Source organism: Fundulus heteroclitus, unplaced genomic scaffold (genome assembly GCF_011125445.2).
Source record: "Fundulus heteroclitus isolate FHET01 unplaced genomic scaffold, MU-UCD_Fhet_4.1 scaffold_36, whole genome shotgun sequence".
Classification (NCBI taxonomy): Eukaryota; Metazoa; Chordata; class Actinopteri; order Cyprinodontiformes; family Fundulidae; genus Fundulus; species Fundulus heteroclitus.
Window position 1 is genome coordinate 4449704 of NW_023396770.1, and position 27641 is coordinate 4477344.

The 27641-nt window shown below is 41.8% G+C and overlaps 2 protein-coding genes and 1 non-coding gene across 5 annotated transcripts in view; 1 reads left to right on the forward strand and 2 right to left on the reverse strand.

Moving 5' to 3' along the window:
* Positions 1-27641, reverse strand: part of LOC110368380 — a 718672-nt gene that overhangs the window by 340006 nt on the left and 351025 nt on the right. The gene's annotated exons all lie outside the window — the stretch shown is intronic.
* Positions 488-27366, forward strand: vash2 (vasohibin 2). Of its 2 annotated transcripts, none has more exons than XM_036130491.1 (9): positions 488-810; positions 3490-3887; positions 12415-12503; positions 13273-13329; positions 14625-14699; positions 18608-18845; positions 18918-19061; positions 23672-23790; positions 27181-27366. In XM_036130491.1, the coding sequence occupies exons 2-9, from the start codon at positions 3576-3578 to the stop codon at positions 27248-27250; spliced, it is 1104 nt and encodes a 367-aa protein (XP_035986384.1). In that variant the 5' UTR covers positions 488-810; positions 3490-3575; the 3' UTR covers positions 27251-27366. The 2 variants fall into 2 exon arrangements, with proteins under 2 accessions (XP_035986384.1, XP_012709138.2); XM_012853684.3 differs by lacking the exon at positions 488-810 and adding an exon at positions 1015-1220.
* Positions 16447-16519, reverse strand: trnat-ugu. Its single transcript has one exon. It is a non-coding gene; the product is annotated as a tRNA-Thr (tRNA).

A 27641-nucleotide genomic window follows, 5' to 3' on the forward strand; every position in this document is an offset into this window, starting at 1 on the left:
CTATAAAGTTATATCAGAAGTTTATATATATATATATATATATATATATATATATATATATATATATATATATATATATATATATATATATTTAGATATATATATATATATATATATTTAGATAGATAGATAGATAGATAGATAGATAGATAGATAGATAGATAGATAGATAGATAGATAGATAGATAGATAGATAGATAGATAGATAGATAGAAGGGTATAAAGGCATTGCTATTATCAGTGTTTAGTTGAACCTATGATTATATTTTTTTGGATAAATAAGTTGATCTATAACAGTAAAACAATAGATACATTATTATAAAAATCAACAGTTACATTGAAGGAGTGAAAAAAAATCCCATTTGTTGCAGATATATCACTTGTTGTGAAAATCAACCAATCAGAGCTCCTCATCAGTTCCAAATTTGGTAGACGACAGTGCCAGTCCCGCCCCTCTTTGTTAGCTCGACCAATCAGAACCCGCCTAGCATTGGCAACTGCAGGGTGTACGAGGAGCGGGCAGAGGAGCGGACGGCAGGTATCCGCTGGAGGAGCTGCGTTATCTCAAGGGATTTAATCATGTGACGGACTCAATAAGCCCTTCACCGTGATGAAATCAAATTTTCCGAATAGACAGCGGGTGCCGGGGCGCTTTAAAGCCTGCTAGCGGAAGGCAATGCACAGAGGAGGAGGAGGTTACCCAGGACTGGGCTGGTGGAAGGCAGCGGCCCCTGCAGTGTACAGAGGAGCGGCGTCAAGCTAGAGGCAGCACCACCTCAACTTCTGGAGGAGGATTTCAGAATAAGAGAGGTGAATTTATTTACTGTGGAGTACAATGTGTTTTACGTTTAATTCAACGTGTTGCTTTACAGCCCTTTATAATGTGTTATTTTTGGCTGATGTTTTTGAAGGATTTAAGCTATTTATACGACATAGAAACGCGATAAATAACAATGTGCTTTTATTTCGAAATTGAGCCCACCGGAAACTCCGGCTAAATAACTGCTGCCGGCCGTTAGCTTGACACCCGCAGGAAAGGGTGAAGTTACAAAGCCTCGGTCCACTCCACAACAAGACTTTCCATGCCGGAGCGGACAAGGTCGCCTTTTCGTGAATGGAAACCACCTTCTCTTGTTTAGGGTTGTTTTTTTCCACCCGGATAAATGGCTTTTAAAGCTGGGTGTCCGTCGACGGAGTGAAGTCGGAGCCCCGAAGGAACGGTAGGCTCAGATTAATAACGGTTGGGATATTTGCGTTGATACGGCGGAAGAAAAAAGCGAAGAACTGTTGCAGAAATTAACTTTTCTGTACAGATTAACAATGGATGTACTTTTTTTTTTAAGAAAAAAAAATCATTGAGTTCATCTCGTTACAGTTCCTTTTAACTGAAATAGTATAACTCTCGCCTTTTTACTCGCTATTATCCGGAGTAAATGCCAACGAAAACGTTGTTTTTTTGTTCATCGCTTTTTATGACGTTTTAAGGATTGTTTGTTGCCATAACTGTTTTTAACAAAAGTTATTTTTTAAATCTTCACTCCAAGATCGGATATCGTTCTGCTCGAGAATGATTTTTTTTAATATGGTGTTTAATTAAAAGTAATAATAATAAAAAAAGTTTAGCAAATTAAAGGTGCAGGTGTTAGATTTTTAAAACATTTAACATCAAGTTATAATATCTGGAGAAAATAACCTTATTAACCTTATTGAATTTCTTTCAATTTTTTTCTTTTTTATCAACCTACTGTTAGGAATCTTGGTGCCATTTATCAAGCTTCCTTCATCTGTGCCTTCTAGCAAAGGAGAAATCTGGCTTCCGCACTAAAGACTTTGAGAAAATTATCCACAATTAGATTACTGCAACTCATTAGATAAAAAAAAAACATGGACCAGTCTAAAATGATCTAAAGCGCTGCAGCTCGACTCTTATATGTGGAAGAGCTTTTACGCCTCAATATAAGATCTGCCCAACGTTTGGATCATTTTAAATCACTACTATAAAAACTCATTTATATTCCTTCGTCTGATATTGTGAACTACCTGTCCTGTTTGTTCTTATTTATTGTGGGTTTATTCACATGTGTTTAATTCATTGATGGTTTTATGAAAACTGTACAGCACTTTTGGTGCAGTTACAAGCTGTTTATAAAGCGGAGTATAGATAAAATTGACATTAGATGCAGTAATATGTTTCAAAGGGTTTGATGCTAAAGAGAATCCATAACTCAGTTTATCAGAATATCCTGATATAAGTTATGGAACCACGATAACAGAGATCTTCATACAGAAATGTCACATTGTTGCTTAAAAAAAATTATCTAATTCTCCAGGAGACATGAACACCGTCCACAGGAAGATTACGCCACCAAACAAAGCTGCTTGGTCAGAGTGATCAAAAGGGCTGGGTGTCATCTAGGATGAGCCGATACGATACGATTCTCGATACATCTCAGCTTGATTTGATTTGACTCCAGTATCGATATTTATCACTCACAGAAACCAAAAATGTGCCCAAATGTCTAATTTTAGGGACGAAGGCGCTTCTAAAATCCTGTCGGCCGTTCACTGTGAACAGTAATGGTGCGCTGTTATACCGCCCCCTAGGGGTTGGGAGGTATATCAATAGTCAAAGCCATAATATCAATATTAAATCGATTTAAAAAACATCAATATTAATCTTTGTATGGATTTATTTTATGCACAGCCCTAGTGATCAATAAGCATATTTATGGAAAGTTGAGTGGAAGGAGAAAGTGTGAGAACATTTTGCACGAGCAACAGGTATAACTGCCGGCTTGATGAAAACGGGAATTATTAACCTATTCAAGGTTTTGGTGGAAATTGCTTGAAGTCCAGCATGAAGTTTCAGTGATGATTTTTAAATCATATTTTATTGTCATTGCAACGTACATGCCAATAAAATCTGTTCTCTGCGTTTAACCCATCTCCTCGGGGAGCAGCGGGCTGCCTCTGTGTGGCGCCCAGGGAGCAGCCTTAAGGGTCTTAAGGGTCTTGCTCAGGGACCCAGAGTGGCAGTCAATGGGAGTTGAACCCGGAACCTCCGGTACACAAACGCAATGCTTTAACCACTATGTAAGAAAAACAAGCTTTTGAATCATTTATGGCGACGCACCTGCATGCAGCAGTTATGGGGCAGCAGGAGGTGGGTTACATAAGGAGGCGGTGAGAAATGAGCAAGGACAGGAGGAGGCTAAACGTCTGGGCTGGAAAACAACGCTCAAATAAAAACGAAACTATAAGTGCAGTGAAAACCATATTTAGGGTCATTATAAACTAAAGCTGTGGATATAAGTAACATAAAAACGGTAAATTAGGATTAACTGCACGTCAGCTAAAGGATAAGTTTCCTTTTTAACATCAGTCGTCTCGGCTGAGAGGTCAGCAACCAGAAAATAATAGTTTTACTCCTACGTTGGGTTTCATAAACCTCACCATAATCTATGTATTATGCCCCCCCCCCCCCGGCAGGTCTGCCTGCACCACACCAGCATGGATCGTCTGAACGGCAGGCGGAGGCTGTAGCTCCATCACAGTTGGCTGCGCTCCTGGGACCGATGACGGGCCCCAACTCCCCGAGCCGCGCCGCCACCACCCCGGCCAAGCTCAGCCGGCACGGCCGCTCCAAGAGCAGCAGCGCGCACTGCCTCCTGCGCTGCGGGACCCGCGACGAGTCCTCCGCCTCCCCTCCCAACCGCTCCCCCGAGGAGGAGGAGGAGAAGGACGGGGGCGTCCTCTTCTACGTCAATCGCAGCGGCTTCCCCATCGACGGCGCCACCTGGGAGAGGATGTGGTCCCACGTGGCCGCCGTGCACCCCGAGGGCCAGGAGATGGTGACCAGGGTACGAAACGCCGCTTACCTGCCAAAGGTGAGGCGCCGGCGTTCAGCTCCGCTTGTTGTCTGTGGTAGAAAAGCCCGACGAGCGTCCGTGTTTCACTGGGAGGCGAACGTTTGTTATCAGAGCATCTGTTCTGGATGAGTCCGTGTCACAGGACGGCGCCGGGATTCACAGAAGGGCTTTCATTAGTGAGAAGCTCCTTCTGAAGGTTTTCTCTGCGGAGAACCCCGGGGCCGCCGTGGCTCTTTGTTCTGCGACGTGATCCCAAAGTCTTGTGGTTCTTCAGACGCTGCCGGGCCTCACTGGGACCAGCTGGGACGCTTTATCAGAACTTATATCAACATTTCTCATATAAAGTGATCAAATGAAGACAAGAGAGGACGTATTTTATAGCCATGGAGTTTTAAAGCGTGTTTTTGGTCCCCAGCAGCTGTAGGTGGAAGAGTTTTACGACCAGCTTCTGATCCTGATGATTTTATTCAATTCCCATTTCTGCTCCACAGAAAGTATCTGTTTGCAGCCTGGTTCCCACTGACAGCCGCTGTTGTTTGTTCATTTTAGGAGCAGAGCCAGTGTGAGACATCAGAGATAAAATCATCACAGATTCTGCGTTCTAAGCTGGTTTTAGCGTCTTCTGTTGGTGATCAGAGCCGCAGCCTTATTCTCTAGATCAGCGGCCCTTAAACTGCTCTCTGAGCCTGAATGAACCGCAGACCTTTCACAGACAATGGTTTCTTTCTAAGTAGCTGCTAGCAGCTTTGACGCTTCCTCAGACGTGACTTCAAACGCCTCACTGATGCTGAACATATCTGCGTTTGAGTTTTACTGCCTCGGTTACAGCTTCCACACCGAAGAGCGTTGTTCTACCGTGACCCAGTAGCACTTCTCAGGGTTGACCCATCGTAAAAAGGTGGGATGTCAGGGTGATGAGCAGAAAATCTGCTGTTACCGGTCAGATTTCTCTGTGCATTTACGGTTTGACACATTCAGATCCTGTGATCTTTGTTTTAGTGGGAATCAGGCTTTTAGCTAGGAATGTCTGAGAGGGAGTACACTAACTGGATTACAGAGAGCGTGGCTTTGTAGGGGGGTCTGGGGGAAATTGACGAAAACTTTTATTGTGAAAGTCTCAAGCGTACTTGCGCTGCGAGCTGCGTGCTTCTTCCCGTGAATAAAGTTGTAGGAACATCAGATATTCCACCAATAACAGTGGCCACCCACGAAATAGCCAAATAAATGTGACTCTCGCGAGACTTGAGTTTAACGCGAGATTACACGAGACTTGAAGGGAAGATTCAAGATGGCGTCTCGGTGAAGGTGAATTTTGAACATTGAGCAAAGTTTCTAGGGAGAAATGAAGGCGTACATCCCAGAAACAGAGCGTACGCTTTCTATATTTTATATTTTTAAATATTTTCATACAGGAAGTACGCGGTGCTGGCTAAAGCCTGGTGGGAATCATGAAACGCGTCTCTGCGGTGGACAGCAGCAGCTGTGGGCCGACTGCAGCTCAGTGGGTGGAGTAGTTGCTTTGCTCACTGATGATTGGGTGACTGTGGCTGTAGTGTAAAGCTACAGTAACGGTGCTAAATGAATTCAGTCCATTTCTCTCCTGCCATGTTTTTTTTGTTTCCTTCCTGCTGTCAAATGGGAGCCGTGAGGAATTTCTCTCTGTTCCACAAACCCGTTGAGTTGCTGGAGATGTTTGCGCTCGTGTTCACCGCCGGCTGCCTGTGGTGGTAATGTCCACCCGTTGTGACACCGGCGCACGCTCTGAGGCGTCCTCACACGGCTATGTGTCACGTTGCCATGGCGACAGGCGTGTTAAACTGGAGCACCACGGCTGTCAGATGGGGTCAGTCCCTGTCTCCTGGGTTTGGCACCGCGTGATTCTGTGTCACCAAATAAAATAACTTTAACGTCTTTTGACTTTTAGTGTTTAACTTTAGGATCTGTCAGCAAATTTCTGAGAAAAAAAACCCAGTTATGTTTTTTCTTTGAGAAATATTTTGAACTGAACATTCATTTCCTGTAATTTAATTGTGAACACGTCCACTTTGTTCCACTAAATGATCTAATTTTACTATAATGTTACATCCACTTTAGTTAAAAAACATGAATTATTATTTTATTTTATTTTTTCTTCCTTTTTTTCCCTTTTTTTTAATGAATTATTAACTAAAGTATGAAGTTTAGTTTCTTCTGTAACGCTGTTTGTTCTTGCTGCACATTGAACGTAAAACCTAAATCTTTTTTTAAAACTCTTTTTTTATATTTTAAAATCTTATTAAATGTATATTTTGTTTATTTCATGTCTAAGCAGTCACAAAAGCATTTTTCTGCCTATAGTGCCATGTTTGACCTTGTCTGGGACAAATAAACCTTAATTTAGTTTAAGTTGCTGCAGAATGAACCCCCCCCCCCTTCCAAGCCCCCGTTTCCCAGCTTCCCGTCAGTAATTATCCTGAAGCATGTTGTTTTTCAGAGGCAGTCCGCTTGTTGTTTCTCTCCCTAATTAACCGCGTGGCCATCAGCGACCCGGTTGGCTGGCAGAACCAAACTAGGACTGAACGATAAGCAGCAGGACGAGGAATGCGCACATAGTGGAGCTAATATCACACGTGACACTTGTCTGAAAGAGTCCTCAGACAGAAGTGAGATTTTTCTTTAACAAACACAAACCTTTTGTCTGGGAGGAGAACAGCAGCTGGAACACTGACGCTGAATCTAAAATATTTCTATTTAAACCGTTTTCTGCTCTTCTCCCTCCGGGTTCTGATGCCGTTTCTCTGTAAACGAGGCCGACCGTCACTCTGCTGTGTTGGCTGTAAACTGAGGTGCTAGGAGCCGGGCGGACAACGTCTGGGTGCTCTTTATGGACAATGGACGTGTTAGTTGGTTTGTTTTAGGTGTCGTGCAGCTTGACTCTAGTGTGTGTAACGTGTAAAGGCAGACAGGTCGCCGGTACCCAGATGGATGGATGTTCCCCCGTTAGGCAAAGAGAGCAACAGCTCGTTAAACAGGAAATTATACGCAGCGGAGACATTTTTAAAAAAAAAGAAGCTGTTTGTCAGCTCAGAAAGTGACGCTGAGTGATCTGGAGTCATTCATGCACTGCAAAAATGGATCTAAAAATAAGCAAAATGTTCTTAAACATAGTGTTTTTGTCCTTGATTTGAGCAGGTAAATAAGATCACCTGCCAGTGGAATGAGTATTTTGACCCCTAAATTAAGATAATTAGACATTTAGCACTTGACATAAGATGATAGAGATGAATTGTTCCTATTTTAAGTGCAAAAATCTTATTCTGTTGGCATATCATCTTATTTACCTGCTCAAATCAAGCACAGATACACACATTTTAAGAAAATTTTACTTATTTTTAGTTCCGTTTTTGCAGTGTGGCGTTGACAACGTAAATGCGGGCGCTCTGAGGCGGAGCTATAAACCGGCCAGCTGCTGAACCTGGCAGGTCTGAACACGGTTCCCACAGGTTGACTCTTTAAATGGTCTCCAGGAAGACGTTGTTTCTGGTGGAGGTTTGTGTCGTCGTAGCTGTTGTCGTCCTCCATGGCCGCGTTGTTACTGCTGCAGTGTTGGCAGAGCAGCTGGATAATCCCTCAAACACGACCTGGGTGGTGGATAATCTCTGGATACCAACTGGACCACGTGGAGGGGAGCATAGTTCTCTGTTGTTCTACTGATGGATGTAGTGTAGTACCCACATATAACACCTGGATTTTACATGGTCTGTCGTAAAAACCAACAACATTTTATGTTTCTAAGTCGTATTTCACCTTCTGAGCAACAGGAAAGGCTGCAGTGGGAGTCTGTTCCTGGTTCTGGTTTTATTTTCTGGGATGTTGTCCTGCAGCTGATGCTCCTCTCTTCTGATGTTTAATGCAAGTTTCCTCAACCTTTTTTTTTCCTCAACCTTTAAATAATCTCCGCTGCCTCATGATCATCTCTCACTCAGATAAAAAAAAGGCATTCCCGGGGAAATCCCACCCTGAAGATCTCTTGACAGCAGGAAATATGATCTCTCCACCCCCCCCCCCCCCCCCCCCCAACCCCCGTTTAGTTGTCCTGAATCTTTAATGCTCACGCACCAAATGTGTTTTAGGGGCCAGCTGTCTGCCGTCTCACATCACTGGACTGTTATTCACAGCTAATGGAAACCTTTTTATAACATTAAAAGGAGCGATAATTTTTTAATTTAGATACCAGAGAAAATAAACTTACAAAGGAACCTGTACTAAAGCAAAGAGGCTGCAGTTATTCTGCATTGAGCTTTATTTCTGTACCTCTACAGGAACAGCACAACAGTTTGGTGTCACGCTTAATTCATTGCTTTTTATCAGACACGTTGATCTTCTTTTATATTGGTTTCTCTTTACAGCGTATTAAGTTGTCAACTGTTTATTTTAAAAGCGTCGACGTAAAACAGTAACGGCGGCAGCAACCCTAACCCTGCACACTTTAATTTCTGTTTCATATTTCCTTACTTGTGCTAAACTATAAAAGCAGGAAGGTCACATTAGTCCTTCAGATGTTTTCTCTGGTTTCAGTTTCATTTCGACTGTTTTGTGATAGAAGTTCATCCTTCAGGTCTGAGGCCCTTTAGTTTGACTCCGTTTTGTTTTGTCCGTGTCTTCGCTCATCTCTGCTACTTCTCTGCCATTTGTTTTCCACAGTTTCCTGCCTTTAGATGCAAGTATAAACCTGAGGACAGAGTAGTTCAGCCTTTAGAGAGGCCTTTTGCTTCTTGGGGGCTTTTATTTTTACTGTTACAAGTTGTTGGTTCTTTTGGAGGTGAAAGCATGATAACGCTGATTTTAGATGAGCTCAGTCCAGGTGATTTACTTAATTGTATCATCTAAATCCTTTCTGTAAGACAAAATACCGCAACAAGAGGTGTTTAGTTCAGACAAGACAAACCAAGTGCAAAGATTCTGCAAAATCAGAGACGTCCACAGTTTTCATTAGAGAAATAAAGTCTGCTCACCTTACACCGCTTTCTCCTGAGAGACAGAGTTATCCGTCTCTGTCAGGAGGACAGAGTAGCTGGACTACGCTGCCCTGTTTCTAACATAAGGCCAAAATAAACGTAACTTTTATAGTGAATTAACTTACTAGGTTTATTGTTGCTAGTGTATAGTACATGAATGCACTTCTAGTTTAGACATTACAGTCAGGCAGTCTGGTAGACAGCTCAGGGGTCCTCAGGTAGTCACACAGTGTACCGTAATGCTCCTAATATCCACTGAGCGGAGCGGCTTCATTGCTAACCAAAGTCGTACTTTTTACACATTTTACCAGATTTATAAGCGCATTGTACCACATAAAGTGCTACGATATAACTTGAATCATATATAAGGCACACCATACATTTTTGAGAAAATTTAAGGATTTTAGGTGAGCTTTATAGTCTGAAAAATACAGTAATAATAAAAAAACACAAGCTGGACTTTATTATCCGCCTTGGGATTGTTTCAGCTTTCTGTTTGACGTTTTTACATCTCCCTGCTTAGATTATCTCCTTCAATTCAATATAGAGTCACTTAGAGTTACGTTGAGTACCACATGCTATGATATGAGGAACAGGCTCTAGATGGAGCTGATTTAAACGGCTTAAATTGTCTTATTTACAGTCCTCAGATGTCTGCACAGCCAGCGTAGAGCTGGGCAGAAGACGAACGGTGATGCTGAGGTCAGAGGGAAGACATGAGGGGCTAAACCAGAGAAGGAGATCTGTGAAGCGAAGGTTTGAGGTATTAATAGAGGAGTCAGCTGGAGGGGAGGACAATGAACAGAAACGGGGGCAGGAGAAGATTACAGATGTGAGTTCAGCTAGAAAAGCAGGAGGCAGATTAATTACCGGTATAAACGGGGCTGGAATCCATGCTCTCTCACCAGAATGCTCAAAGCAAAGAGGCAGCTCATTCTGCCTTCACATCGTTACTCCTCTCAACAGAATGCAGTAAACATTAAGAAATAAACAACGTGCAGCTTTGGTTCCATCAGAAAAATGGAGACTGGCTGTAAGGAGTGAGGATAGGGCACAGATCTGCTCTCCTTTAGCTCCCTGAGCCCAGAAACACCTCGTGAAAGTGAGTTATGTCAGCAAACTCGGTCGATGTGAACGGATAACCCTGCAGAGGGGATTATGTGGCTGTTAAAAACTACGATGTGCTGGTCCTGGCTGGCAGGCGGCCTGACTGGCTTCACACCAGGACGAATGGCCAGTTGGCAGATCGTCTTACTCTGTGAGCTGCTGACTGACAGATCAGCTGATTAGTCCGTCTGTTTTCAGGCTAATCGTCTCCTTGTTTGTAGTAAATTAGTGGTTAAGCGCCTAAATAACTGCAGTACGTGATTCTAGGAGCCTTTGTCTGACTGAAGCGTGTCGTCACGCTGTCTCTTTATCTCTCCCTTCACTTGTTTTGCTCCCGCCTCAAACGGAGCGAGGCAGAAGGCCACAGGAAGCGACAGTCCTCGTGGTTTTGGTTCACGCTTCCGTTCTGCGTGTCACAGGCGGGCCTGGTCTGGGTTTGGTCCTGAGTCACGCTCTGCTGATAAAGCCCCGGCCTTTTTTCACATCTGTGGCCGCTGAGAAGGAGTTCCTGTTGAGGAGAGATGGCAGCAGGACCAGCACTGAGGTTTTTATCTTTACGGCGGGTTGCTTCAAAGCAGTGTGGCTTTCTGCTGGTGCTGTTGGCCACAGAGCAGCCAGATCTCAGGGTTGGATTACCCCCATGTGTCCGCGTAGTTAACTGTGGCTCTGAGCGGTGGGAGATCTGCAGATTAGACGCTTTGCTTCACCTTCTTTTTCTGCTCCTGCTCTGCCCTGTACAAAGAACAGCACAAGAACAATTTATATTTAAAGTCCATATTGCCTCATTTTCAGCATAAATATTTTAATGACCTATTCCCAGCTTTAGGGCTGCCTTTGACCTCATGGATCATCACTTTTTCCTTATACCACATCATGTGGCTGTTGATGAGTAAACTCTTTAATGGTTCAGTAGAGAAATGTCTCTGTCCAGCTAAATGGAAACTCTTCAGCTGCTGCTCCACTTGTCTGTGGAGTTCCTCAAGGATCCTGTTCTGTTCTCGTTGTAAATGTCTTAATTGGGCTCCATCGTTACCAGCCACAGCCTTTACTGAACTGCTGAGATTATTTGAACTTAAACTTTACTTAAAGTAGATCAAAACGGGGCTAATTTTATTTGGATACATTGGTTTAAAATGTTTCCTGGTCTTTCTTGGGCCTCTGGCTCCTTTTTATGGAAACATATAAGAAGCTTGGTGTGGCGACTGATAGTTCTTTTTTAATTTGTTACTCTCGTCAGCACCATCGTAAAATCTAACTTTTTACAGCCCAACACTCTCCCAGACCAGACCTGGATGTATTCCTTGTATGTAGGTTTATTCATTGCGTGCAGCTTGTGCTAAATGTTGCTCTGATCACTGGATTCAATTCAATTCAGTTTTATTTATATATCGGCAATTCATCAAACACATATCATCTCAAGGCTCTTTCCAAAGTCAGCTTCCATCAGATCCTCCAGGTTGGTGAGAAAGTATCCTCTCTAAGGAAACCCAGCAGGTTGCATCAAGTCTCTCCAAGCAGCATTCACTCCTCCTGAAAGAGCGTAGAGCCACAGTGGACAGTCGTCTGCATTGTTGATGGCTTTGCAGCAATCCCTCATACTGAGCATGCATGAAGCGACAGTGGAGAGGAAAACTCCCCTTTAACAGGGAGGAGAACCTCCAGCAGAACCAGAACCAGGCTCAGTGTGAACGCTCATCTGCCTCCACCCACTGGGGCTTAGAGAAGACAGAGCAGAGACACAGAAAGCTCAGAAGCTCACATTGACCCAGGAGTACTTTCTATGTTAGAGAAGACAGAGCAGAGACACAACAAGAGAGACAAAAAAAACAACTGGAGTCAGAAAGTACAACAATATTACAGCAGTTTTAGCGTCGCTCTTTGGGTTTCAGTTCTAGTGATCCTTTGACCTTCTGATGCGATCTTCCTGTTTAATTTGTTCTGATAAACTTTGAATGATTATCTTCAGTCTGGTTTTAATCGTATTTAGGTTTCATCTCCTTCTCTTATCTGTATATTGTTTTTTTCATGATGTGTTTTTGTTCTTCACATGGTTTCCTTCTTGTTCAGCGCTTTGATCCAACTGGTGTGATCCAAAATGTGCTTTATAGATAAATTGACATTGACTTAATTAAAAACAAGTCCTGGTTAGATGAAACATTTTATGGGCTTTTGTGTCTCCTTTCATCGATGCAGATGGGTTCACGGGGGGAAATAGTTTATCATAACGGCCATGTTTGAGATTCTCTGCATTCATGTGTGAAGTTCTGGCAGCTGGTTGGATTTTGGCAGGTTGATAAAACTCTTTCTGAATAGAGTGGCAGATTATGTATTGCTGGACTGAAGGCCTTTAATGAGCGGGACATCGTTTCAAGGCTCTGAATGTTTCCACATGTTAATTTGCCGTAAACGGTTAATGATCTGTGATTTTCTTTCTTTCACAGCATCCCGTCCCCTCCATTCCAACTTTCAAGCCATCCATGTCAGGCCCTGATTGGTTGGTGGCCGTCCAGAACTACATGAAGGCTCTGCAGTATCCTTTGCAACAAACACACCATCCATGTTACCGTCCTAAACAGCAACGATTCGGCATGAAACTCAACATTTCAGGTCAGGATCCCAAAGAAACGTAAGGATCAAATACCAATAATGCACCTCTGCAGGAGCAGAGCGATACTGAAGACACTGCTCCTTGTGGCAGACAAAACCTGTCTGCCACAAGAAAAAGCAGTACGGAGATGAAGAGTTTACAAACCTATCGATTTTATACCCCTAAATTATCAGAAAAAGTAACAAAGTACCCGTCCAAACTTTATCTATGCGCTCACTTCATCAGGATTATGAGACAATTTTCAATCTTTGGATTTTTCAGAGTACTGACAGAGTAGAGTGAAGCGTGGCAGAGGAACGTGGGCGGAGGAGATGCAACGGCATCAGCAAAACCAGCCGTGCGTTCTCCGTCCTGTTTCTCCACAATCCGGACGGGTGGCAGGATACAGATACAGCTTCTCAGTCTGCCTTTGTCTGTTTTACATGTACCGTCTTCTTTCTGCCACCTGCTGGACCGGAGTTGTACTGCAGTTTTCCTCATAACTTCCCCATAAGACATTGGGCTGATTTAAATTACCGGCCCTCAGCAGATGGAAACACGTCAAACTGAAAAGCCCCAGGATTTTGGTTTACCCCGGGAAACAACAGCCTGGGGCTTTAATTTCCAGGGCTTTAAATCCTGAGGCTTTAAATGGAAAAGGGGCTGTAGTGAAAGTATTCAAATATCCGGCTGCCCTTAACATTCATTCCAGGTACAACCACACAGGAACCCAGTTCTTTGAGATTAAGAAGAGCCGGCCGCTGTGTGGGTGAGTAGATTTTGTTATTAACGGTAAAAATAAAGTTTATAAGACCATGATACACTGCTCCTCACACATACTGCTATAGTTTTAACAAATTATTCCACCTGTGAAATATTTGGTGAGAATGTGGTGTTAATCATGTTTGCTAGGTCCACCGTTTTCCTACTTGGTCTTAGTAGGGAAAAGTTTTATAGGTCTAGTTTTTTTATGATTTTGCAGATTTCCTGCATTTATCAAAACAAAGCAATTTCTGTGACCATATTTAATAAAGCCTATTCTATTGTTTGACTGCAGACGGCCTTTGAAGCCTTTGCTCTCAGTCATAAAGGTCTCTCTCTGTACAAACTTTACTGAAACACTCCTCCACAGTACTGTGGTTTCCAACACAGAAATAAATGGTGGTCATACTCAAACTGGACTTCTACATCCTTGTAATAAACAGTGACGTCGTCTACATGGATAGAAATAATAAGTAGCTCATTTGTTGGTGGATGGAGATGTAAACACCGTATAAATTCTCTGTTTTTGCTAAAAACCGAGATGTGGACATGGACCTTTCGCAGAGCTTTGGGTGGAATTGGGTGTATTTGGTATATTGGGTGAACCTATATAGCAATAACCTCCCTGCAGCATCTGAAGAATAAAATTATCCTAAATGAAAATGATAAAAGGTGAAATTTCCTCTCCAAACCCAACTGGACCCTAAAACATGTTATTACATTTTAACAAGCGGCCAAATCTGCTGCTCCGATCATTATAACTTATGTTTCCTGCTTGGTTACCCTGGACCAGTGTTTAAATAATTTGTCCTATTAATATGTTTCATGTTTAGAGGCTAAGCTTGACTCTTGCTCCTGAAACAATGAGAGAGAAAAACCCCGAATGACGTTATGATGGCTGCTTCCTCCTCTTGTCTGCGGCCAACTCTGACCTCTGGTCATGTTTCAGTGTTTCTCATCAATGTGATATTCAAACAAAAAGGATTTATATTGTACAGATGTTTATGTATTTAGCAGTATAATATAGAAACAATGGTATTTTCAGTTATCCTTAAGCATTGTGGTTGATTAGTCACGTAGTTTAAAGGTTTTGGTAAATAGAGATAAAATGATTCTGCATCCCTTGTTCCTGTCCTTCTCTTCTCTCCTCATACCTTTAGATCCATCTCCTCCATGTATTCTCTCATCTTTCTTTCCTTCTGTTCATGCCTCTCTTTCTTCTGTTCCTTTGTGTGTTTTTGTTTTTCCATCATTTGACTTCCACTTCCTCATTCACATCTCCTCAACTTCCTTTTTCCCCAGGTTGATGGAAACGGCCAGAGAGATGATCAGGGAGTCTCTACCAATCAAATGCCTGGAAGCCGTCATCTTAGGAGTGTATCCTTCGCTGCACCCGTCTGCGACGTTCCTCTGCTCTGTGTGTGTGTGTGAAAAAAGGCAAATCAATGAAACTTTCTGTTGTAATGTCCTAATGCCCCCCCAACACCAACCCCATTTCTGGCTCCATGGTGTTGCTTGGCAACAGGAACACTTCAAAGTTTATTCCTCCCCTCACAAGCTTAGTATCATCCTGCAGAGCTCAGCGGTGTCATTTTAAAGAGCTTTGCCGTTTAATTTGGAAGGCGGCTCCTTTTTTTCCCCCCTCATGGTTCTTATGTGACAGGTTTTGCTTTCAGAGGGACACAGATTCTGGTTCTGTATCCACTGGATTTTATCTGGAACCGTTCGGGTCTCCAAACATCTGTCAGTGTTTAATGCAAGGATGCAAACAGCCCGGCTTAATCTGAAACACAGACCTAAGTGTGAAAACTGCTGACCTGGGTTCTTTTCCTGCCTGAAAGTTGTTTTTTTATGCAGATAATTATTAAATAGTTGGTTTAAACATGTTATGATACAGAATAATACTAGTTTCTACCCAAATGCTTGGATTTTAAGCCTTTATCTGTGTTTCTGTGACGGTAAGGACGACTAATATTGGATTTGTAACAGAATTAATAATTAAATTATTTACCTTTAGGAATATTGTCATTATATTGAACATTGTTAATGCGTCTCAGCATAAAAACCTGCTTACTGCTGAGCAGAAGTTCTAACTATTTTAATCATAATTTAAATCTTTATTGTCCTGCAGTGTGGAATAAGAGATAAAGTCCACAATAGGAAAAAAATATTATGAATAGTAATAAAATAGATTATAAAAAATACATCATAAAAATACATCATTATCTAGTCAATTATTAGGATTTTCATTTTAGCTATTTTCTCCATGGTTGGTTTCTTTGGAGCACCAATAAATTCAAAAATATATAATTAAATGCTGTTACTGTGTTCAGTTTAATGATAAAACCATATTTCTTTATGTAACCTCTGTTCTGATGAAACATATTTCAAGTTTAGTTTTAAAATCTGTTACATTATTAAATGTGTTTTTTAGGGACAATATTTGTATTTATTGACATGAAGTCACAGCCACAAAGTCACCTAAAAAGGCTACAAAAGCTGCTAATAGTCGTTTATCATTATTGCAATAGTCACACAATATATGGTGATAAAATTTAAAATTTACTTTTAATGTTAAGTTGCATGTTTGTAGCCTTTAACGTTGCTAGTGGTTAGCTGGGTTTTGTTTGCGTGGCTCATTCAGGCTCTGCTTGCAGGAATCTGAGGCAGCATCCAGACAGATGGTCTGATAGGATTTTGGCAAATGGTGGAACGTGTTCAAGGTCTCAAGCAGCGTCTGCTCTAAACACACCAGAACACGTTAGAATGACACTTGGAGAGGTTTTGGGTGACTTTAGTCTGTCAGGAGGAAAAATGTCTGCAAGCATAAAGGCTCCAGTGTTGCTGGTGAAAGCTTCAGAGTGTCGGATCTTCAGGGCTGTCATGGGGGTTCTGTCCTGCTGGCAGCTGACAGTGAGTGTAATTAAGGATGGCTTCGGTCTGCAAATAGCAGGAGGTGAAGCTGGAAGGGATGCAGGAAGTCGCAGCAGCACTGCAGCAAATATTTAGAGGGAGTCAAAAGCGGTAAACAATAGGAAATAAACCTCACAGTGTAATTTATGTCATCATCACAATACATTCTGGCTAAACTGCCGGCCAGCAAGGGATGAAGAAAAAACTAGGCAGGCCCCAGCGAGATTCGAACTCGCGACCCCTGGTTTACAAGACCAGTGCTCTAACCACTGAGCTATAGGGCCTCACCTGTAAGCATCTGTGTGATGAGCAGATTTAAAGAGCCACACCTTCCTGATATGCAGGCTGACCAGTCGGCCCGGTTGGGACTGCTTGGCTCCTCCCTCCACAGAGAAGCTGATGTGAAATTCATGACTCAATCTGCAGCTGGATGCCAGTAGCAGAATATTTGAGATAAACAGGCCGCTTGGTAAACAGCGTCTAGGGGAGAATGGTGGGCATGAGGAGGAAGGGAATGAATAACATCTGTTGAAGCTTGTGGCGTTCGGTTCTGCCAGGATCCACCGGGTTTATGTTGGGTCAGTGCAGCTCTGAGTGAGTTTACTCTGTGCCTCTGTCTCTTTTTATTAGCCGTCTCTGATAAGATGTGCAGCACTTATAGAAACGTGTCTGCTCTAAAGAGCCTTTTAAGAACCAATTATCACTGTGCAAAAGAGTGGCTTAGGTAGCCTTTTTCTCTGAGGTAGTAAAGGGAATTATTGAGTTTTAAATGGTGAAAGACTCTTTGTCCTCTGCAGCCACACAGCTTTCTGTTTATTGGCCAGATTTCCAAACCGTTCCCTAAACTATTGTTCAGCCTCACAATTAAACAAACGCAGGATTCTTTGATTTAGGAGAAATGACTGGAGGATGCGCCGCCTTCCCTGGTGCTTTCTGACGTTTTCTTTTGCTCTCTTTCAAAGATGTTCAGAAATAAATTTGAGGCTGAGCGTTACGGGGCACAGGAACATGTTTGGGGGCAGGAAGGCGAGTCGTCTGAGGACATGACCTCAACTCTGCTGTCAGACCGCAGCTTAGGCTTTCTGGTGATGGCGCTCACAGACTCACATGTCCCCGGTCATAGAAATATGATGAAGCCTTTGTTAATGACATCTGCTGTGAGTCCATCTGCAGACTCACTGTTAGATTTTAAAGCTTCATTTCTCATCTGTGCACGATGCAGACCACAGCTGCAACATCAGCAAATCAATCTGTCAGAATCCAAACAGCTCATATTTGTTAGGATTCATTTGTCTAAGATGTTCTTAGTAACTTGAACTACATTCAAGATCAGTTGCTAAATTTAAGATGTAGAAACTACAGTAAAGTTTACTCTGACCTTGATAGATGGCTTAAAGATGAGCGTTTCAGAACTAGTTGAGCTGTTGGTTTCTTCATTTCGCTCCTTCGTTACTCGTGTGTGTGTTTATTCTGCTCTATAACTGTGAGAACACACAGACATGTGGTCGCTGGTCCACTTTTCTGGAAGCTCTTGTAAATATTTAATGAAAACACTCCGCAGCTGTTGCTTCCTGGCTGATGGCCAATCACAAGCCTCCGTGGTTAAAACCAAGCAGATGATTGGTTACCAGCAATGAAAGACATTGCCCAGATACTTCTGAGTTTTCTAGTTTGGTTAAAGACTCGCTATGGATCTTTTCTGCTGGTGTTCAGCGTTTGGTTTATCTTAAAAAGAACTACTATACATATATATCTGTTATTTACATTTAAACAATCAATGAATACACTAACAAATAGAAAAAGTGCAGTTTGTGCAGCTGTTATAAAGTTTTATAACGCCTCCAACAAACAGTTTTAGTGTTCAGATTTTGTTTATTCAACCAACCTTAATGAGCTGAAGGTGTCCAAGCTGTGACATCAAGAATCTTTGTTATTATTTTACCATGATGATATTTTGGTGAAATACCGGCTCAGAATGCACACAGATTACACATAACACACAGACACAACAAGACATAATGTTTTCAGACTCTTTTTTTCCAAGAAATTAGTTGATTGCACCAACAGCACTTCCAGAGAAGCTTAAATTGTGCAAATAGTCCTTAACTTCTGATAAGATTCATGTGTGAGTCAAAAACACAGATAGTAGTTCCTCTGCAGATTACTGCACAGTTTTATGGGTGAATCAGACAAACGCTTCCTGAGGAGGAAAAAGTCTGGAAATAGTCCTTAGGAAAAATTAAAGTTGGTTAATGCTGAAGACAAAAAGATCCCTGCTGGGTTTCTTTTATGTTCCTGTTCTGGAAACAAGTATTTGTGGGTAGTTTTCACAGAAGAAACCCAGAAAAACGTCCTGAACGGCTGCTGATCAGCTACCTGACCAACGGCCTCACGTCTCTGGAGCGCTTCCCCATCAGCTTTAAGACCCAGTTCTCAGGGCACTGCTTTCATCACGTGGTTCTGGGCGTCTACTGCAACGGTCGCTACGGGTCGCTGGGCATGAGCCGGCGCCAGGACCTGATGGACAAACCGCTGAGCCACCGCACCCTGGGAGAACTGGTGGCCGAGTTTGAGAGCTCTTACAAGAGATACCAGCACACTTTGAAGAAGGTCGGCAAGCAGCGGCGAGGGATGGGGAGGAGTTACGTTGGACTGGGTGTAACCTTTTTCCTCCTCCCTCAGGTGAAGATCGGCTTGTACGTGCCTCACGACCCCCATGTCTTTCAGCCAATCGAGTGGAAGTATCTGGTGCTGAATGCGGCCCGACTGGGAGCTCAGGAGATGAGGAAGGAGCTGGAAAAACATGGCAGAGACATGAGGATGAAGGTTTGTTTGATAACTGCACGAATATTGCTTCTTAATATTTAGATTTACAGCCTCTTTTATTGGGCTTTTATGGACAGATTTACTCAAAGCAGCCCCTAACAGTGGAGCATAAGATCTGAAAAGTTAGTTTGTTTTCAGCCCAGCCGGGTCAGTACTTTGTAGAACCAGCTGTCACTGTAAATACAGCTGCTAGTCTGTTGGGGTCTCAGTTTTCAAGTTTTATCACAGGTATGGACTTTGACTAGGCCACTCTAACACATAGTTATGGTTTGGTCTCAGCCATTCTATTGTAGCTCTGGCAGCAAAGTTCGGGTTTGTAAGGTCTTCCTCCACCCAAGTGTGTCAGAGTCTTTTTTTTTTTTTTACGAGAATCCCTGCTAAAAGGGTCTTCATGATGCTGGTTGTTCTCTAACAAACAGAACAGCTGCATTTATACTGAGGTTATATCAGACTTATACTTAGACTTAGACATTTTATTTGTCATTTTGTATGCACAGAGTGCGTACAGAACGAAATTTTGTTGCATACAGCTTGTAAAATTGCAGTAAAAATTTAATTGCAGTATAAGGTGCAGCAGTGATTTAAAAGTAAACAATTTAAATGTAGACAATGCAGGAGAAGTCATGGTGTACAGGTGAGTATTTTTAAAACCATTTGTATGTGCAGAATTGATTGTGCAAGGGCATTTGTGCAAGAATACAGCTTGTAATTTACCGTAGATTTAAAATACAGTATAAGATGCAGCACTGATTTAAAAGTAAAACAATTGAAATGTAAACATTGCAGGAGTAGTAATCACACATTACTACTGATTAGTTGACATCTAAAGGCAGTTATTTTACGGGTATCAGAGTAGAAATGCATGCCACACTTTTCAGATTTTTACTTGAAAGCTTTTTAAAAAGCATTCGGAATCATATTTTATTGATCAGAACTAAGCTTAATTTGCCTCTGTTTTTTTTTGTTTTTTTTTGTTTCCAAAAATGCTCATAAATGAAAATCTTTTCTAAAAGTTAACATTCCCTGAAAGGCAGCAAAGCAGAAAACTTGTTGGTTCAGACAGGAACGGGTGGCAGCAGCAGCAAACCAAACCACTGAGCACAGAATAATAAGTTTATTAAAATTTAAAAATGCTCCAAACAAGGTAGACAGGACTGTGTGACACGGGAGGGCACGACCACATGTCTGAGTTCCTCACAGAAAGCCACTGTGTCTGTTTGAATCACGTCACATGACAAGCATGACCTTCTCTCTTTTTCTAGGATATGGAGTCTGAAATGAGCTGTTAGAACATTTTTTACTATTTACTGCGATTGTCGACTGACCTTAATCTGGTTTTAACCTCCATGCTGAGCTAAACTCAGCTAAACAGATCTTAATATTATTTCCCTCCTTCCCGATAAAACAGGAAAACACCTTTTAAAAGGTTATTTCTCTCTGAGATCAGGGACAAATGTCACTTCCTCTGGGCTGAACACGGGATATGAACTGTCAGGGATTATTTAGGACACAATGCTGAAGGAAGGACTGGGGGGGGGGGGGGGGCACAGAGAACCAGTGTGAGGTCAAATGTTTCTCTAATAGCGGGTCTCTGCTGGTGTACGGTTAGACGGATGGGATGTATGACCGCAGATATGTAGGTCAGGGGCCTCTCAGCTGTCACACACACACATGTTGTCACATATTTGTACGTTAACGCACAGACAGACACCTGAGTCAGCTGTGCACCCGCTTCTCAGACCTGGATATAGTGTCTGCTGGGCTGCAGACAATGAAGTTATAAAAACAGGCTGAGGTTGCCTGTGCTCTCCTGCAGGAACCCAATCAGAGCAAAGAAAACTGGGAGTGTGTTTATGCACTAAGCTTGACCCTTAAGTTAAATGTCACGATTAAAAGTTCTGATTATAATCGCAGCGAAAGCAAGTGGAGTTCAGTAAGTCTGTAGAGTTTTACTTCTGGATATTTTACGTCTCCTTTATGTTCCACGTGTTTGCAGCACTCTTAAAGCATGTGTATATCATTATATCAGTTATATATTTTATATATTATATCAGTCTGTGGAGGAGTTTTTGTGGAATGGCTTAGATCAGAGGTGTCAAACTCAAAGTGGTTGCACTTGTAGATGATACTTTTGATTTCTTAATTTCATTTCAGTTCACATAGAAATATAAAAAAATGCACAGTAACATAGAAGTAACACCTTAGGCCCAGTTTCTACAGTTTATCTGCAAAGAAAGTTGATGTTGGGGTGAGTTCCACTTTAAACTCATCATTCTGCATCACTTCTTCTCTTTTTGGACATTTCTGGGTTGTGTTTTAATGTGTTGAGGGAAAACTGACACCTAGTGGCAGGATGCTGTTACTACACAGTTAAAAAATCAACATTCGCTACAGGAGACAGTTTTATACAATTTAAAGGATATATACCTCTACTTTATGACATGATATACCTTTTTTACCTCGAGGGCCGGATAAATTGCCTTGACGGGCCGGATTCGGCCCGCGGGCCTTGAGTTTGACTCGTGTGGCTTAGACGGTGAAATTAAGCAAAGCAAACATATAGCACAATTCAAGAGAAAATATGAGGAGGACATAAATAATAATAACATATAATGTCATTTCAACTAAATGAGTAGATTTATCTGCAGGTTCATAGATGTATGTGAAGGTATATAGCCCCACATATATATGCATATACAACTACAGTATATATGCATGTATGTGTATTTATGTATATATTAAATAACTATTTTGATTTAGGATGTGTATATAAATTAATGGAAAGGACTAGATAAGCCATTGCTCCCTCTTTTTTGTGTTATAGAATATTTTGTTGGTTATTTTATGTTATTGCATGTGTTTTTTTCCCTTTGTTTTGTTGAAATTTTCTATTTGTCATGATTTCATATAAAATGTATTAAAAATAATAATATCATCTCATTAAAATCAGAACCGATTGTTTCCTGTATAATTTTTAACAAGCATCAGATCCCATCTTCAGCTTTACATCGTTGTTTTTTTCCTGGTTTTTATCATAAACAGGAACATTTCAGAATTTAGGGAGAAAACCAGATATGCTCCCATCTGCTCATATAGAGGGTTTAATAATAATCAGCCTATTTCCTGCCGTTCATACGGCTGAGCAGCAGTAGCTGTAGCTGCTGTTCATAGTTTCCTTTCTTTGGAAAGGTCAGCTTAGAGCGCTTCTAATCAGCTGCTCTTTTATTTATGTTATTAGTTTTCTGCAGAGATCTCACCAAGTCTTGGGGCTAATTTCTGATCTCCAGGTCTTTTTTTTTAAAGTTTAGCTACTTCTGATTTATCTTTTAGAGAAATTAACAATCAGAGGAATATTTCTACAATCTGATTTAATTAGAAATTTAACATCAATATACAATATTTATAATAACATAAAACACTTTTTTTTTCTATCTGCATCACCAGATAACTTATCAGATACTTAACAGAGACATTTATAAATATAATATTCATTTAATAACAATTACATTGCATCTCCTCTATAAAACAAATTAACGGTTTCATTGTTAAGTCATTAATGTGTTTACTTTAGCCACAGACCCATGTCTGCATGAACAATGTTTTTTTACTATTACAAAGTCAACATGATATAGTTTCTTAAACATTACTTTTAGTGGTTAGTGTGGCTAACATCTCTAGATCCAGCATGTTCCATGAGACGGCGTCTCAAAAGGGTCAAACAGAACAGCTTTGCTAGTTTCCCTCTCTGTCGGAGCAGGGATGGCTCTGTAGACACGTGGGTAGTTAGCTCTGCACCTCCTCGTTCATTAAATCTTTCATTTTTAAACTCCTACCTGATACTGGAATCAGCTCCTTCTGAGCTCGTCTACTCAGTAATAACTTCTACACCGAAGAGGGTTTACAAGCAGAACAAGCTGCTGGTAAAAAGGTCTGACTTCACCTCACCTGTCTGACCTGCTGCTTCGATTCCAACTCAAAGTGCTTTCCTCTATTTTTTGTTTTGTTCATGTCCAGCACTTTGAATCGTCTTTTTTCTGAAATGTGCTTTAAACTCTGATTTTTATGGTGCGTCCTGACTTTAAAACACTCTAAACTGACTATTATTTTCTACATTTTTGGCATTCGGTGATTTGTATGTCTAACCAGAGAGGAGGTAAAGTCTCTGGCCACTAGGAGGCAGCAGAGGTCATGTGATCTTCTGTTGAATGACGTCACAGCTAGCTAAGCCCTCCGCTACCCTTAGCATTGGTCTGCAGCTGTTTGTGTCCAAATCAGATTAAGCCTGATCCTCTGCTGGTATGTTCAGCAGCTGCCGTCTCTTTAAATACCAGATGTGTTTCCATCCAGTCCACCTCAAGTCTCTAATAACTCTAATAACTTTAATGTAGCTCAGGTGATGCTGTTAAAAGCAGGTGCAAAACTGAAATGAGGATCTTAAAAAAAGAGACAGAAACCAGGTTTAATCAGTGATATCTGAGTATAAAGCATAAAGGGGTCTTATTTGTTAAAATGTAGAGCATGTCAATATTTCATACAGGTGTTGAGCAAACATGAATAAGTGAAAGTGATGGAGTTTTGAAATAAAATCACTTTAAACCGTATTTTTCCAGATCCTAAAGTCCTCCAGCGCTCAGTCACCAATTAAGGAGCGCAGCCGAGGGAAGTCCTTATCGCCGCGGCGACGGCAGAGCAGCCCACAGCGACGGACGGCCAACCGCAGAGACAAATCGTAAGTGATCGTTCCCCCGGTGAGGAAACATGATTCTTCTGATCAGCAGATAATGAAACATTACAACTAAACACATCTTTAGGTGATTAAAATGACGCCACTACAGCATTTAAAGGCAAACCCTTAGGCGACACAGACGGGCGGCTAAGCTTTATCACACACCACAGCAGAGCTAAGATCAGCATTTCATCCTGCCTGTAGAAGAAAGTCTAAACCTGACCTTTATGCAGGAATATGAACATTTAAAGGTTTTAATCCTGGTTTCAGAGCCACTCATGTTGAATGTGAGCGCTGGAGCTACATGGTGTGTAAAAACAGGAAGACTGCTGAGCAGCGGGGTGACTCCTGCCTGCAGGTCATTCACAGGCAGACATGAACGATGCTGAGCGTTTGTCTGTCTGTCAGCTGTGAGTCGGGATGTAACAGAATCTGAGCGACAGCTGCAGGTCAGAGACGGGCCGCTCCAGAATTAGTTACCGTGTTGTTCTCTAACCAGACTCTGTTAGAGTGAAACTACCACACAATGCACACGTTTTCCTCTTATGTCCCAACCAGTGTTCTGTTTCAGACACAACTAACCAAAGCTGACAGTACTCCCCCTGGCATCTTTAAAATTCTGTTTTTATGTTTTATTATTCTGTTTTTATTTTTCCTCTGCTTCTCCGTCTCATCTCTGCGTCTGATCACAACTGTAGGATCAGGAAACAGAACAATAAAAAGTTAGCAGAAACGCAGAATCTGGAAGCCATGAACAATACTGTAAAATATTTATGTTCCCTGTTCTTTAACATTCATCAAAACAGAAACATTTCCACTTTTTTTTTTATCCGTTATCTCATTCTGCTCTTTAATACTCTTTATTCTGAGTTTATTAAGAAAAGATTAGAGACACAAACAAAGAAGCATAAATGGCATTTTCTCTGCATCTATAAACGCATCTTTCCTTTTATGGTCAGTTTTTTGTCATATTTGATTATGACATAAAACAAAGATTAAAAAAAAGAGTTGAGATGTTTATAGTCTGAAGAAAGATAACTGGAACCAACAGACAGAAAACCAGAACTCAGAGTTCAGATGCTTAAACAAATCCAGAGAAAATGGCCGCCGGCTGGACTGATAGTGGTTTTTATCTGAAAAACAAACGTTTTTAAACTAAACTAAATAAAGAATATTCCTAAAATATAATCCTTAGTGTTTACCACCGTGTCTTGACTCCAGTAGAACAAAAAGCCTAACAGCTAAGCTGCGGTGAGAACAGCCTCCATCCTTCCTGTCAGAGGTTTCCTCTCAGGATGAAACATTTTCTAACGGACGCAGACAGAAGCCATGATGTCCACTCTGAAAACATCTGGAGCTGGATGGTGAAAAAGGCTTTAAACAAACTGGGATCGACACAAAGAAGTGAGGTTTGGTGAGATCTGTTGGCTTTGAAGCAGCTAATAGAAATAAAGGAGGACGTCAGGTTTAATGGCTCAACGCTGCAGAGAGAGAAGAGACTTTTTAAACTTTTTCAATCAGATCAGATGTCAGAACATGTGTGAACGCAGCAGGAATCTGCTTCTTCCCCTGCAGGGCGCATTTAAACTCCTCTTTCTGCAGCCTTGCTCTGCAGCACATTAGTCCTTTAAACCACTTAAAAGTGGCACTTAAAAAGCTATTACTGTTATCAGCAGAGCACAGCGCGCTCCCACGCAACAACATGTTGCCACTCCAGCAGTGAGCTGCAGGCGCAGACAGCTGAGAGACGTCTGCCACGACGGCTCCACTCAGTCCCTGCATTTAAAACCAGGCGTTAGCAGCAAAAACCGGGTTAAAAGAGTCAGAAAGCACATTTGGTTAAACCTCACCTCGATTTTGTTCCTACAACTTCCTCAGAATCAGAATCTGAGGAGGAGGAGAAGAAAGCAGAGAGAAAACCAAACAGCATTACAGTGAAAGGTTGTGGGTTAGAATCCCAGCCTGTAGTTTGCATTCTTCCAGCTTCCTCCCTAAATTCTCTCTAAAGTGTCCTTTAGACGCAATGACCTTGGAAATCAACCTACAGTATTAGTTTTCATAAGCCTAGAGCGCCCTCTAGTGGCTACATGCGGTAATGTTTACTCCTTGGTTCATGCTGGTCAATATGATTTACCATTTAAATTTGATAAATAAGTCGCTCCTGAATATAAGTCACAGGATCGGCCACACTATGAAAAAAAAAACGTAACTTATAGTCCGAAAAAAATACGGTACTTGTGTCTTTTTAAACATTCTTTATAATGTCTAACTAAATCGTTTTCGTTTATTGTTCTCTGTTTTTCATCCTTGCTGTGAATTAAATGTCAGGTTAAATCTGGCTGCTGTGTCTCTTTAATCGGCTGCTTGTGGCTCAGATCCACCAACAGCGTCTTCCACTGGTTCTGATGGAGTTCTGGTTTCTTTGGGTCTGCCGGGCCTAAAGCAGACGTGACAACAACAGAGAAATGTGCTGCAGGTTTCCTGGTGGACGTAGTTGTTTCATAAGATCAGAAAACAGTAAAGGTATTTCTGTTCTTAGGTACCGTTGGGTTTTCTCTGCGGTCCGATATGAGCCGGGTCCAGACCAGTGGCGGCTGGTGAAAAAAAATCTTGGTGGGGCTGGCCAATAGATCTCCCTGCCTAACCCAGTACATGCCATCAAATTAAAAGTCGGAAAATTACTACGATTCCACAATAAGCATTTAATTCCCTTCTCAGAATCAGCAGCTTTCAACCATTTACAGCTAAATTAGGTCTTATTTTGGAAAGGAACAGTATTAAATACAACACTAAAATTCACTATTTGTCACCAAAGTAGGCATACACCATTCTGTACTGTCATTATCTTCAGCTAAACAGTTTCACAATGACACAATGGGTTTCACAACACAACAGAATTTCAAAATATGAAAAAATATTATCAGCTGACAAAATTATGTATCTGATACAATGTTCACAGCACCTTCCAAAATCCTTTCAACATATAGCCCAATATTCAAACTCACTTACCACAGGAGCCCCAAAGCCATTCATTTTGGCGATGCTGATTGGCCAAATATTTATACATTTTCCCTAGCAACATCATACGATTGGTTATTTGGGCTCCTTGAGTGAGAAATGCTACGTTCTGTCGGTGGAAATGAACTGTTAAATGAGAGTCAATTAGTAGAATTGTTTTAATAATTCATATTACATGTAGCCACATACTATTAATTAAAAACTGACATTAATAATACTTTTGAAATCTAAATATATTTTGACTTTTCCCCTCCACATCTAGAGAGGGCAGCGCCTGAGCGCCCCCTATGGGCCAGCCGCCACTGGTGCAGACGTTACACGCTTTAGTTTAGCCTCAGACCCGACAGTTAAACCTCTTCCTCTGGTTTCTGGCAGGCCGGCCGCCGTGGAGAGGAAACCTCTGGAGCTCAGCACCCTCAGCGACGGGTACCAGATCCGCATCTGATGCCCCGCCTTCCCTCACCGCACACATCGGACCCCCAGCCGGCCAGCCACCTTCTCCCAGCCGGGTCTCCACCTGCCGGCGGCGCCTCCAGGATCCGTCAGCTCCATCTGGCGTAGATGGAGAGTAAAACGGCGTCCTTCAACCCAGACAGTGTTTGGTAGCAGTTTATTCCTCACAAGGACCTCATTACAAATAACTCTGTCATGTAGCTGAGCAGCATGTTTGCTTCTGTAGGGGGAGCGACGGATGATACGGTTAAAGGGGGGGGGGGGGCATGATTCACTTCCAGATTTCCTCTTTTTCTTTTCATTGTTTGCCAACATGATGGGCGATCAGAGGATGATTTACCTGAAAGCCCGGCGGTCAGATTTAAACTGCAGGACCAAAAAAA